Below are 14,534 nucleotides of genomic sequence, written 5' to 3'. Positions count from 1 at the left end.
CCACGGATTGCACGCTTGCGACTGGGACGGATGCACGCCACGAGCAGGGTCCACCCCCAACAAGCAGCACACCGGAGGCTGAGCCGGTAGTGTAAGTATACACTTTATACACAGGATGTTCTGAAGTGTGGAGGATACGTGGAGCCACGGGAGGATTTGGAAACCCGCCAGAGAGGGACCGCCGGACGGAGTAGAAGCTCACCGGGCAGGTTAGAAGGCTTTTTCCCTGATATGTTGGAGCTCGCTACCACACATTTTCTTTATTCATAAGTGTTGGGACACCTGAGATGTTTAAGACTGCTTATTATATCTAAGGGGACTGGAACCCTGCTCATATCATGCTATTGATTGCTTCACAGCATCACTCAAAAAAGTATTAGGTGCACCCAATTAGGGAGTTTCCCTTACCTACCTTGTGATAAAAGGCAGACATGCTATTGAGATTTGATTGGATGGCTCACTCACTGGGAGTCAGTGTTATTATGTGGGAGTTACTCACTTTCTCTCACAAGACGGCAGACTCCTCACACACTAACTGAAATGTAGCAGTCCCTGGGGGACTTCCTGTTAATGCTGGGGGTGTCAACAGACAAAATGGCGGCGGGACCATCTCCACAGTTGCTCCCACTGCAAGACTTTGCCGCTAAAACAATTAGCCAATAGAATGCCCGTGTCCTGCGGACGGCCCGCCCCTGAGCACGTCATTGGTGGAATGACAATGCGTGCCGTGTCAGCCTCAGCGCATTCAGGGGAGTTGGCGCCTCCTGCAGGTGACTGGAGACATGTGACTTGTACCAGGCGGAGGGGGTCACGTGACGCGGAAGTAAGGCTGCAGTTACTGAGAAGAGCTGGTGTGTGACCTGCGGGTGTGCAGGGGAGGCAGTGTCACGGGGAGGGAGTGTGTAAGTGTGCCACACAGGGAGGGAGTGTGTAAGTGTGCCACACAGGGAGGGAGAGTGTGTAAATGTGCCACACAGGGAGGGAGAGTGTGTAAGTGTGCCACACAGGGAGGGAGAGTGAGTAAGTGTGCCACACAGGGAGGGAGAGTGTGTACGTGTGCCATACAGGGAGGGAGAGTGAGTAAGTGTGCCACACAGGGAGGGAGAGTGAGTAAGTGTGCCACACAGGGAGGGAGAGTGAGTAAGTGTGCCACACAGGGAGGGAGAGTGAGTAAGTGTGCCACACAGGGAGGGAGAGTGAGTAAGTGTGCCACATAGGGAGGGAGAGTGAGTAAGTGTGTCACATAGGGAGGGAGAGTGAGTAAGTGTGCCACACAGGGAGGGAGAGTGAGTAAGTGTGCCACATAGGGAGGGAGAGTGAGTAAGTGTGTCACACAGAGAGAGGGAGTGTGCCACACCGGGAGAGGGATGGAGTGTGCCACACCGGGAGAGGGATGGAGTGAGCCACACCGGGAGAGGGAGGGAGTGTGCCACACCAGGAGAGGGATGGAGTGAGCCACACCGGGGGAGGGAGTGTGCCACACCAGGAGAGGGAGGGAGTGTGCCACACCAGGAGAGGGAGGGAGGGAGTGTGCCACACCAGGAGAGGGAGGGAGTGTGCCGCACCGGGAGAGAGAGGGAGTGTGCTGCACCGGGAGAAGGAGGGAGGGAGTGTGCCTCACCGGGAGAAGGAGGGAGGGAGTGAGTGTGCCACACCGGGAGAAGGAGGGAGGGAGTGAGTGTGCCACACCGGGAGAAGGAGGGAGGGAGTGTGCCACATCGGGAGAAGGAGGGAGGGAGTGTGCCACATCGGGAGAAGGAGGGAGGGAGTGTGCCACATCGGGAGAAGGAGGGAGGGAGTGTGCCACACCGGGAGAGAGAGGGAGTGTGCCGCACCTGGAGAGAGAGGGAGTGTGCCGCACCAGGAGAAGGAGGGAGGGAGTGTGCCGCACCGGGAGAAGGAGGGAGGGAGTGTGCCGCACTGGGAGAAGGAGGGAGGGAGTGTGCCGCACCGGGAGAAGGAGGGAGGGAGTGTGCTGCACAGGGAAGGACAGAATGTGCATACATTATGCATTATATAAAAATGTATAAAACCACTTCCAGCCTCCCCCACCCCCTTGCACCCGCACTCGGTGTGCTGGCCCCCACCATGCACGCTGGCCACGTCAGCCTCGCCATGCACGCCGGCTGCCCCATACACCAGTTGGCGTGACAATTAACATGTTGCATATTATTTCTTGTGCGTTTCCAGGTGGCGAGTTGCTGTGCCACGTTACCCGAGCCATGTGGGACAGATCGCTCTGCGTTTTCGGCCTGTTGGTTTTCGTGCCGGTGGTCTCTGGTGAGGAATTATTTGTGTCCGCTTGTCGGGATGTTTTCTTGGTTTGCTCCGTGACCTATGAGTGCTGACTGTGGTACGTGGTTACTGCTCCGGTTCTCCTGCCAGCCAATAATGCATTAATTTCCCCTTAAACCTACAAATAAAGGGCTGTCATTCGCAACACTATGTACACTGTAACTTGCAGAAAACCCTGGGGGGGGGTGGGGGGGATATATAAAAGTAGTGGTACTGTGCCCCATCAGGAAGGGGGACAAAGCTCTTTAGTTCAGGCTGTGCTGCGGTGTGATTTTGTGTCTCTTATCACTCTCTCTTTGGGCAGCTGGTCGGCCCTGTGTCCCAGTAAACTTTGGGCACAGCTCCGTGGTCTGTCTGTGTAATGCCACCTATTGCGACAGTTTGGATTCTGTGGTTCTTCCTGCCCTGGGCAACTTCAGCCGGTTTGAGAGTAGCCGATTAGGCAAGCGTCTGGAGGGGACTTCTGGGCCCATGGAGAAAGAGAAACCATCTCCTTCAGGTAAGTATACTCCATCCTGCATGAGAAATGCTTAACGAGAATATCCAGGAGCCTCTCCGTGTATGTTCTCTCCTTGTTAGCCCGCGGGGCTGGGGGTGTGTCCCCGTGGGTGGAGGGTTTGGCTTTCACGCAACACGGTTCACGTATCGCTTAACACGGCTGGCAGGGCAGCTGCTTGGTACGTGATATGTGCTTGCACAATAGAAATTTCTCCAGCACTCCATAATATCCCTTAAAACATGATGATACCCCAAAGTAACATCCACTTCTATCAATAATAATATATATTATGTAGTAGAGGGGAAGGCAGATAAGTGTGTGTGTGTGTGTGTGTGTGTGTGAAGGTATTCCTGTAATGTGGTAGAAGATGATAAATGTGGCGCTTAATATGCTGAAGCAAAGAAATCTTGAAAACCTGACCTGTTGGTGGCCCTTGAGGACTGGAGTTGGCTGCCCCTGGGTTAGCGGGTTCAGTGAAGAGTGAAACAGTTCTGTTAATTGTGAATATTACATTCTTTCCAACACACACGTATGTTTCTGTGTTCAGCGTGTTTCTTACCCAAAGTATCCTCGGCTCCTGGCATATCCCTGTATGTCGGTGTCCTCTCTCCCTGAACTTTCTTCCTGCCTTTGTTCAGATCTTGTTCTGACATTGAACGATGGAAAGAAGTATCAAAACATCAAAGGTTTTGGCGGGGCTGTCACGGACGCTGCAACATTGAATATCATGTCGCTGTCCGCTGGTAGTCAGGAAAACCTCCTTAACTCCTACTTCTCCGAGGAAGGTGAGACAAACCATAGTATCCCTTCTATTCATGGAGTTTGTGTAAGCATGGACATGCCGGATTCCTAGCTGTGCGCTTACAATATGGACCTCTGAACTGACAGGCACCGCGTCACCTGGTCCCCCGCGGGACCTGGAACAAGTCAACTTATCTCTGTGTGTGTCAAGTCCTAAAAATGGCTTCAGTTCAAAATTGCTACATCAACTGTCAGAAATCTGTATAAACATTTACTAATGTCGGCCCTTCTTGGTGTGGCAGCGGAGTGGTACTTTCCCTGCAGTACTCTAAACATTTGAACGGGTGGATGTGTTAGAGGACGGGTAAGGTAACGCCTATTCATGAGAACTATTTTTCTCTATAAACCTGTTCCTCTATTTCCCGTCTCTGCGCAGGTATTGGGTACAACATTCTCCGTGTCCCTATGGCGAGTTGCGATTTCTCGCTGCGTGTATACACTTATGCTGACACACCAGAAGACTTTAAATTGGAGACTTTCAGCCTGCAGCTTGAGGATACAAAGCTAAAGGTGAGGTTGAAGTGGCTGCCCAGTGACGGGTCGGGCTGCCCAGTGACGGGTCGGGCTGCCCAGTGACGGGTCGGGCTGCCCAGTGACGGGTCGGGCTGCCCAGTGACGGGTCGGGCTGCCCAGTGACGGGTCGGGCTGTGTAGGAGCATGGTGTTTTTCAATGTGTGTTGTGAGAAAGCAATAGGATTTTTATGTGGCTGCTGTTTAATGTCCTATCTCAGATCCCTGTAATCCAGAAAGCGAAGGCCCTATCCAAGAGGCCCATCTCTCTCTTTGCCAGTCCCTGGACGTCGCCCACTTGGCTAAAGACAAACGGGGCAGTGACGGGGAAAGGGACCTTGAAAGGAAAGCCAGGGGATCAGTATCACAAGACTTGGGCCAACTACTTTATCAGGTGAGTGAGTGGCTGGTGGGCTGGGTGTTTAGTATAGAATACAACCTATAAACTCCAGCACTGCTTCCATGTTTGTGAAGAATATGGGAACATGAAGGAGGTTTGTATGCTCTAATTCTATGGGTTATCTTTCCTGTCATTATTTTAGGTTTTTGGATGAGTATGAGAAGTACAACTTGACCTTCTGGGCGGTCACAGTGGAGAATGAGCCCACCGCTGGGATGCTCACAGACTACCCTTTCCAGAGCTTGGGGTTCACACCCGAGCACATGAGAGACTTTATCGCCTCTGACCTTGGTCCTGCTTTCGCCAACAGCTCGCACAAAGAAGTCAAGGTCATGATACTGGACGATAGCCGCCTTCTGCTTCCCTACTGGGCCAAAGTGGTGAGCAGAGAGGGTCTCCAGTGCAGGCAAATAAGTATCACGGGCCTAAATACTGACACATCCCACACGTTTATCTTGGTGTTCACATTTATTCTCAGGATACTGCATATAAAAGCAGCTCCCTGCCCCCCCACCCCCCGATTCTATGGCCTTTAGCGTTCCCATAAAATCACTGGCGTTGCTATATTTGAATCATGCTAGAAATGAGCACTAAATAAGGGCCACTTTGCCCGTATTGTTCCTGTAAAACCTGAAACCCTTCCGCCTTTTCTCCTTGTTTCCTTTCCCGTTGGTATTCCTCTGCCCTTCGTGTCAGTGCTTCCTCTGTTCCCTTTTAACCCTCCCTAGCGTGACCTACCGTTACTTTATATTGATAATTACCCCACTTGTAACATAGCTTCCCTGAATTTGTTTGAATTTCAATCATAAAAAAAATGGTGCTTTCACAATAAAAAATGTCTTCTGCCCAGATACTAAGCGACCTGAGTGCTGCCCGCTACATACACGGCATCGCTGTGCACTGGTACATGGATGCCATCATTCCAGCCGATGTGACACTCGGACGCACACACCAACTGTTCCCAGAGTACTTCCTCTTTGCCAGTGAAGCCTGCACTGGGTTCTTACCCTGGGAGAAGGGGGTACGCTTGGGGTGCTGGGATCGGGGTAACCAGTACAGTCACAGGATTATAGAGGTGAGCAGCTGGAAGGCTGGAGTTTGTTTGACGAGGTTAAGAAAACATTTTGCTATTTCATGTGATTTCCTCCGGTCTCTGCCCAGCGATCAGGCTCACAGCGATTTAATGCTTGGGAGACAGTTTTGGGCCCGGATTTGCTGTGTCTGTGTTGTTCTGTTATACAGGTTTCTTTAAACTAGTAGAAAAACATACAAATGAATTGTATGCATTTCTGAACTCTTTGCCCAAATGTGTGTGGTATAGAAGTAATTTAGTAATTTCTTTAAACTCCCTTTTTTCTTGTTTGGTCATATTAGATAATAGAACATCCAGGGTGGGATTAGAGAGCCTAGCTTTTTACAGACCAAGTCCAGAAGGACTTGGAGAGACTGGAAACGTGGGCAGGTAAATGGCAGATGAGATTTAATACAGATAAATGTAAGGTTATGTATTTGGGAAGCTAGAATAAACAGGCGATTTACAAATTAATTGGGGATAAATTGGAAGAATCCTTGATTTGAGAAGGATTTAGGAGTGCTTGTAGATATCAGGTTTCGCAATAGTGCCCAAAGTCAGACAGTAGCTGCAAAGGCAAACAAGATCTTATCTTGCATTAAATGGGCAATGGCTGGAAGGGAAGTAAACATAATTATGCCCCTTTTATAAAGCATTAGTAAGACCACACCTTGAATATGGAGTACAATTTTGGGCACCACTCCTTAGAAAAGACATTATGGAACTAGATAGAGTGCAGAGAAGAGCCACCAAATTAATAAAGGGGATGAACAATCTAACTTATGAGGAGAGGCTAGCTAAGTTAGATTTATTTACATTAGAAAAGAGGCGTCTAAGAGGGGATATGATAACTATATACAAATATATTCAGGGAAAGTACAGGGAGCTTTCAAAAGAACTATTCATCCCAAGGGCAGTACAAAGGACTCGGGGTCATCCCTTAATGTTGGAGGAAAGGAGATTTCACCAGCAACAAAGGAAAGGGTTCTGTACAGTAAGGGCAGTTACAGTGTGGGATTTATTACCCATGGAGACTGTGATGGAAGATACAATAGATATGTTCAAAAAAAAAGGTTGGACATCTTTTTAGAAAGGAAATGTATTAGCAGGGGTGCGCAAACTTTTTGCCCTGCGCAACCTCCCCCCACCTGCTCTCCTGCACTGCTAGAGTCCCCCCCTCCCCCCGTATCAAGCGTCAAATGACGGACGTGACCGTGCAGTGTCATTTAACGTCATGTTGCTATGGCAACGCGCTGTCAAATGCCGTCGCGGGTCATGTGATGTCACGTGACTCCGCGGCGTCATGTGAGACCGCTTCGCCCGAAGCCATCTGAATCAAGGTAAGTGAGTTACAGAAGCCTTGCGCGGTCCCTCGGCATTTAATTTAAATGCCTTGGGGAAGAGTGCGGGGCCTCTGTAACCGCCGCGCCCCCGAGTGCGCACTCCTGGTATACAGGGATATACTTAATAAGTAAACATGGGAAGGATGTTGATCCAGGGAGTAATCCGATTGCCAATATTTGGAGTCAGGAAGGGATTTATTTTTCCCCTTAGGAGATATCATTGGATAATGTGTCACTGGGGTTTTTTTGTTTGCCTTCCTATGGATCAATATACTGTAAGTACGGATATAGGATAAGTATCTGTCGTCTAAATTTAGCATAGGATGGACATCTGTCTTTTTTCAACCTCATCGACTGTGCCTGTGACTATATGTAGTCCTAAATAAAATAACATGTAATGACCAAACCCTTCCATCATTAAAGCAAAAGGTCTCCCTGTATATTAAGCTGCATTTTTGTCTTCCGAATCAGTGTTCCTAAACTGATATTTTAATCGGATAAGGAATCCTAAATATAAAGAAATATTACAAATGGCTAATTAGAAAACAATGTTTGTACCTCTGCAGTTAACATAGCAAAATACAGCAGAGAATGCTGCTTAATTCAGTTGGGTGAAGATTGTATTGGATGTTAAAAAGCATTTTTCTTCCATTTAGGACCTACATTATTCTGTTACGGGATGGACAGACTGGAATCTGGCTCTGGATGTGGGTGGAGGTCCCACTTGGGTGGATAATAATGTGGATAGTCCCATTATTGTGGATACCAGCAAGGATCTGTTCTATAAACAGCCCATGTTTTACCACATGGCACATTTCAGGTGAGGTGTTTCTGGGGTATATTCAAGTCCGGTCACTTTGTGTGCTCTGAAGGCGTCTTCTACCTCATGTTTGCACAACGCTTCTAATAATACTATACCTATGGCAAGGTTTATTATTCAGCATTTTAGTGCTATTGGTTTACACTTTGCACCTGCACACACATTAGATGAGTGGGACTGTCATGTACAGCACACCTGTGAGCACGTGACCTACATACAGGACAAGCGTTAATACACAGCTCGCACGCTGGCTCGCTTTTTAACCTTCACAAAGGTCACTCTAATGAACAACATCTCCCCTCAACCCGTCCCCATATACCATCGGTCACGAACAGCACACAAGTGATCACGTGACTTAGATATGCAACAAGGGTTAATACACACGGCTATTCTAATCAACCCACCTTTCTACTGTGCAAGGTATTTTCAATGAGTTAATGTTAACCCCTTAATTGCAATCATATCTATCCGCTGCTACCACCCAAGAAATATGCAAATAAAATATGTAATTATATATATATATATATATATATATATATATATATATATCTGCCAGGGTCTCGGGTCCCTGTTTATTATAGAAAAAACTATGCACTAATCACACAAAAATCTGTTGCAGCTAAACCTGTCCGAAAATGTAAATTACTCTCTACAGAGCATGCAACAGTTCATTCAGAGCCCAAAGCACCATTTATTAAATGTTTGCATTTAATATACAAAAATACAGTGCTTTAGATCAGGGGAGTGTAATCTTTTTTTCCCTGCGCCCCCCTGCCGGCTGTCTCCCTCTACTCGCGCCCCCCCTCCTGACCTTGGCTCTAACGTTCTGGCGTCATGACATCACGTTGCCATGACGGGGCCTCTGTAAACCCCGTGCCCCCTGCAGAGAATCTGTGCGCACCCCTGCTTTAGATTACATAAAAAGATTATTACAAGAACACACAGTTACAATAAATGCAGAACGGTTTCTTAAAATGAAAGGATAAAACAAACAGAAAGCCCTGTACAGAATGTGACCATACTGCATGCCATAGGTCTTTCCCAGAGAGGTTCCTGCAGTACAAGATAATTCACGTGTTCTGATCCCAAAACACACCCCTGTTGAATTCTGATTTTCCTATTACCTTGGTGAGAGTTTTGTATTATTTCTTTCCCATTGAAACACAAACGACCCACTTTGTCGTAAACCGACTCTCCTGACATTGTTATGACTTAGAAAAAACAAACCTCTTTTGAAGTTTAAAAAGTCTTGACTGAATATATAAAAGGCCTCATAATGTAATTTCTCTAATACAGTACTTAGACAGACACCATCTTCACCATTGTGTCTGTACGTCACATACACGCCTGCATATATAATTTGTCAGCCTACCATCTATTTTCGCAGGAGAAACAGTTATCTGTCTTTGGCACCTCTTAGGCTAAGGCCCCGCTGCACACGCTGGCGCATCCGCCTTGCGTCCTGGCGGCGCATGCACAGCACTTCACCGCAATCTGTAGGGAGACGTTTTTAGGTGCGGGGGTGTGGCCAAAATGGGTCGGGTGGGCGGGGTTCCATGGGGGGGGGGGGGCGGCCATGATGCACATTTTCTGATCTGTGTGTGTCCAGCATTGAGGGCTCAGCATGATTTAGGAAGGATCCATCCCCCTGCCGGCAATCTCCCCTCCTCATTGGCTCCCTGCCACACCACGTGACGCGTCGCTGCTTGGGATCACAATCCCATTGTAGCCCCTGCTAGCTGATACGTCATAGTGCGAAGTGAGCCTGGCAGCGAGGAGGGACTGGAGCCGACTAGGGAGGAAGTAGGGAGCTGGCGAGTTGCGCGCACGCGGTCAGGCGCTGCCGGATGCAGTGGGACCCAAGCCTTACTCATGCAGTGTCTGGTATATTTCGATTTGTGTGATCGCAACGGTGATAGATTTCCATTGGTTACTATTCAGAGTAGCAGTCATCACATTATATCCTTATTTTTAAGAAAGCTTTCCAACTAAGTGGTGGCCTGTTTGTCACCTCTCTCTGAGATGCACAAGTGATCATTCAATGAATGTGACAGTTTTCTTTGAGGCTGACAGCCGAGGATCTGGCTATCGTCTTTACCCTTCTAAACTACACACATTTCACTTTTAGTGGTCCATCTGTGATAGCCCCCCTAATTAAGCCCTCTTTGTAGATTCGCACAGACCTGGGAAGGATCTTAACGTGTCATAAACCCAATTTCTTGTATTTTAAACATAATTTCTAACCGTTAACCCCTGAAGCACCAGATTGGGTCTCTCGTCTGGTAGAATCCACCTTGTTATTGGAGTGGCACAGATTCTGTAAACTTCAAGTGGACACCAGATAATATGTACTAATTTCTAGTCTGCAGGGATACTACTCTGCAAAATACTGAAACGGTGCATGTAACCGGAGCATTTCTACGTGTATAGACCTTTATTTCAGATTATTATCATTTTACTTTCAGTATTTCCCATGATATGATAGCATTTGTTATACCATCGTAAAGTTTCTACATCGAGGTTTTCCGTGAGCTATCAAATCCCTTCAATGATATGTTTCCATCTAAGGAACAGACTACTGTGGATTTGAGGGATTATGTTGGCAAAGTGTACAAGTTTGCATGTTGGATCAATAAAAGGTATCAGCCTTCATAATATGAGACCCTCCTCTTGCATTGCCTTCAAATGGCTGTCCAGTTCCCTTTTTTTCTCACAAATATCTTTAGTGGCACATACACCTTGCATACATTTACTTTTCAGGTACAGTAGATAACATTGTTCGTTCACTTATATTGTAATATAATCTACATTTCACGTTTGTCGTAAAGCAAGTGCGCGGGTGGGATTGCGTAGCGCCGTCTGTTGTAATTCCTAAAATGGTATCCATTTATCGGTTTGGGTTCAGATTTAGTCTGTATTTGGGGTATTTTTGTTATCTCCCTTTCCTGGGACTAGTCTGTAACCTTATATTAGCTGGTTTGAGGGTCTAACAGGGCTGTGTCCTCCCGTTGGAGCATTTACATTTTTCTCTAATTTCCTTCCTTAACACAACTTGGTTACACATCCTTCTGTCTATGTGGTGCTCTCAATCAGATTGCCGACAATGTATTATGTAAAAAATAATCTAACGTAACTAACTGCTAACTCAATTAAACGTGTTGGTACATTCATTATCCTCTGAACCAGATGTCTTCCCAGGCATGAGAATATGTTGTTGTTGTTTATTATTATTATTATTATTATTATTATTATTATTGTTCTGTTCCTTTTTAAGGCGCACCATTGTTGTTGTTGCTGCTTATCATTCTTCAGTGACTTATACATGTGCACATTTGTTTTATGGTCCCTACAGCAAGTTTATTCCAGAGGGATCCCAGCGGGTTGGGCTGGATGCCAGTCACGAAAATCAACTGGAGAGTGTTGCTTTCCTGTGCCCAGATGGCTCGGCCGTTGTGGTCATCTTAAATAGGTAAGCTGGTTTCGTGTGTGTGTGTGTGTGTGTGTGAAGCGGAAGTCGGGGCAGTGTGTGTGTGTGTGTGTGTGTTTGTGTGTGTGTGTGTGTGTGTGTGTGTGTGTGTGTGAAGCGGAAGTCGGGGCAGTGTGTGTGTGTGTGTGTGTGTGTGTGAAGCGGAAGTCTGGGCAGTGTGTGTGTGTGTGTGTGTGTGTGTGTGAAGCGGAAGTCGGGGCAGTGTGTGTGTGTGTGTGTGTGTGTGTGAAGCGGAAGTCTGGGGAGTGTGTGTGTGTGTGTGTGTGTGTGTGTGTGAAGCGGAAGTCTGGGGAGTGTGTGTGTGTGTGTGTGTGTGTGTGTGTGTGTGTGAAGCGGAAGTCGGGGCAGTGTGTGTGTGTGTGTGTGTGAAGCGGAAGTCGGAGCAGTGTGTGTGTGTGTGTGTGTGTGTGTGTGTGAAGCGGAAGTCGGGGTGTGTATGTGTATCACACGCTGTTGGAGGGAGAAGCCTTAGCATGAAAGTATTTTTTTTAAAGTGATGTCTGGAAACGTCACATAGTAGATGAGGTGGAAAAAAGACGTGATTCCATCAAGTTCATCCTATGCTAAATTTAGACGACAGATAGTTGATCCTATATCCGTACTGTCTTATTGATCCAGAAGAAGGCAAACAAAAAACCCCAGTGACTTCATCGGATGATATATCTCATAAGGGGACAAATAAATTCCTTCCTGACTCCAATAATTAGCAATCAGATTACTCCCTGGATCAACATCCTTCCCATGTTTACTTGTTAGGTATATCTCTATACCTTTCCTTTCTAAAGAGATGTCCAACCTTTTTTTTTTTTTAACAAATCTATTGTATCTTATTCTGTTAGAGACATTATTACAGATTGCTAGCACTTGCAGGCACCTGCCAGGGATTGAAAGTTCTGTAAACTGTCATTTAATCTGTGAAAAACCTTCATGTTGAGTCCCTTCAAACCCCATTTCCACGAGACCAGGACTGGCGCCAGAACTGTGAACCAGATTAATAGCAAAACAATTGTACACTGCATTTCCATAGAAAACAAATTCAAGATGAATCGGCTTTATAGCATTGGGGTGTTGTGAACCCGGCTTGCAGTAGTGCTCTGTTGCTGCCGAGCGTTCACCTTCTCCGTCCACGTGCATATTTCTAACTCTCAAATCCTCCGAATATAAAAAAAAAAAAGTGGATGTTTTTTCAATTACTTGGAAACACAACCATAATTATCGATAAGTAAAACAAAAATCATATTTTCGAAATCTGAGAATGCACAATAAATGATTTCTAGGTTTGTAAATATTTAAATATTCTGTCCGGCCCAGTCCTGTTTTTGCTTTAGCGTTACACTTTGTGACTTCCTTCTCTCTGGGCTCTCCTGTGTTTCCCTCTCCTACTCCCGCAGAGATTCGGTGGATGTGACGTTTGTACTTTCTGACCCGCGCGTTGGAGAAATCGTCACCGTGTCCCCTGCAAACTCTATTCAGACTTACATCTGGAAACGAACATGACGGGGACACGGCATAGTGACGTGAAATCTCCTCCGTTCCCCTGAAGAGGAGACACGCAAACACGTCAAAGTGACATGGGAGACACGCAGACACGGCAGCGCGACATGGGAGACATGCCGACACGGCACCGTGAATGAAGTATCTCTTTATATTTGGAATAAGAACTCTTCATTTATACTTGTATCACAGATAACATCCTGCCTCACTCAGCAGTGGATGCTGGAAACGTGGCACACTAATACTTTGTAGCTTGCTGTAATTGTACAATGTTGGCTGCCTGTGTTTGCAGATCACTGTGGCCCTCAGACGCATTATTTCATCTCTATTGTTCCTGCGCTTTACTAATGATGACTGGTTTTAAAGGGGGAGTTTGATGTGCGGGAATTGACGTGCCGTTCTGTTACCATTTACCCGACGAGTTACTAACTATTTGTACTTCATCACTAAGCCCAGGACAAGTATCTGCTTTGTGGCGCGCTTGTCCCGTGTTTGTCGGTGCGCTTGTCCCGTGTTTGTCGGTGCGTGTCCCGCGTTCTGCTATGTAACTGAGATTGCACCTGGGGGATAAACAGGCAAAATATGGGTAAAAAGTACAGGCCGGGTAAAATCGCGTCAGACCCGGCATGTGTTCATGATGTCTGCCATTAATCCTGGCTTATTTACACATGCTGTTTAATGCATGAGGTCAATATCTTGCTTCTGTTATTGTGGGGATGCTAAAAACGGAGACCTCTCTATACTCCCAATGTCCTCCTCCGTATAGTGAGACGGTTACGTGGTGCACCCCAATGTGATTGGAAGGTAATATGTTGTCAGATTGAGTAGGGACCATTCTACCAGCTATTTATACAGTGCATAGCGCGGATGGAGCTGCAATATGTGCTAGACGTGTTTTATTCTGTACAGGCATACCCCGGTTTAAGGACACTCACTTTAAGTACACTCACGAGTAAGTACATCTTGCTCAATAGGCAAACGGCAGCTCACGCATGCGCCAGTCAGCACGTCCTGAACAGCAATACCGGCTCCCTACCTGTACTGAAGGTGTGCGCAAGCGGGGAGACTATAGAGCCTGGTACCAATGCCTTATTTACATCAGTTATGCACGTATATGACGATTGTAGTACAGTACATGCATCAATAAGTGGGAAAAAGGTAGTGCTTCACTTTAAGTACATTTTCATTTTACATACATGCTCCGGTCCCATTGTGTACGTTAATGCGGGGTATGCCTGTACATGTCTTTACTGCAGCCTGTATCATGGAGCACTTGTGTCCCTTCTTTATTCATAACCTTATTGTATGTGTAGAACATGGCCACTTGGGGGCGCTCTCGCACAGGGATGATTAGCAGACCGTTAACGGCCTGCGGGATTCAGGCTTTGTGTGGATCTGTTTTGTCAGGAACTGCTCTCGTCATGCAAAGCCAAAGGAATAAATGCTGTTTCCAATCTCTGTTTTCTCTGTGTTGTGCTAGATACAAACATGGCAGGCTGAGCTGATTTCCGTCCAGTTTCCAAGCACAGACACTTCAGGGTGGGGGTGTACTCCTCGCTGGCGTATACAGTAATCCCAATTCTATGGCACCAATAAACGGCTTACAAAGAGCCGTATGTTCTGCACAGCACTGACGGGCTGAACTGTGTCTTATTAGAAGTATTTCATGTTCATTGCATTGGTATTTTCCCATTAGTATTGGGTCACCGTGTTATGGTGACTGAATGTTACCAAGTAGCATGGCCAGGAGTCACACAGTGGCGCAAATGTAGCGTTTGGAGAAGTCCTCTTAATAGCGCGAGAGACCAGTGCA

The 14,534-nt window shown here is 46.8% G+C and overlaps 1 protein-coding gene across 2 annotated transcripts; it reads left to right on the top strand.

Annotated features, from left to right (window-relative positions):
- The first annotated feature begins 649 nt into the window (after nt 1–649).
- On the top strand, nt 650–14,175 carry GBA1 (glucosylceramidase beta 1). Of its 2 annotated transcripts, none has more exons than XM_075584490.1 (11): nt 650–851; nt 2,191–2,280; nt 2,600–2,794; nt 3,433–3,579; nt 3,972–4,105; nt 4,327–4,499; nt 4,648–4,885; nt 5,356–5,580; nt 7,577–7,740; nt 11,093–11,209; nt 12,619–14,175. In XM_075584490.1, exons 1-11 carry the CDS (start codon nt 665–667, stop codon nt 12,722–12,724), a joined length of 1,776 nt encoding a protein of 591 aa, XP_075440605.1. In that variant the 5' UTR covers nt 650–664; the 3' UTR covers nt 12,725–14,175. The 2 variants fall into 2 exon arrangements, with proteins under 2 accessions (XP_075440605.1, XP_075440606.1); XM_075584491.1 differs by having other exon boundaries at nt 767–902.
- Nucleotides 14,176–14,534: the final 359 nt, after the last annotated feature.

This window comes from Ascaphus truei, unplaced genomic scaffold (genome assembly GCF_040206685.1).
Source record: "Ascaphus truei isolate aAscTru1 unplaced genomic scaffold, aAscTru1.hap1 HAP1_SCAFFOLD_622, whole genome shotgun sequence".
In the NCBI taxonomy this organism is placed as follows: Eukaryota; Metazoa; Chordata; class Amphibia; order Anura; family Ascaphidae; genus Ascaphus; species Ascaphus truei.
This window is presented reverse-complemented; position numbering and strand designations above follow the sequence as displayed.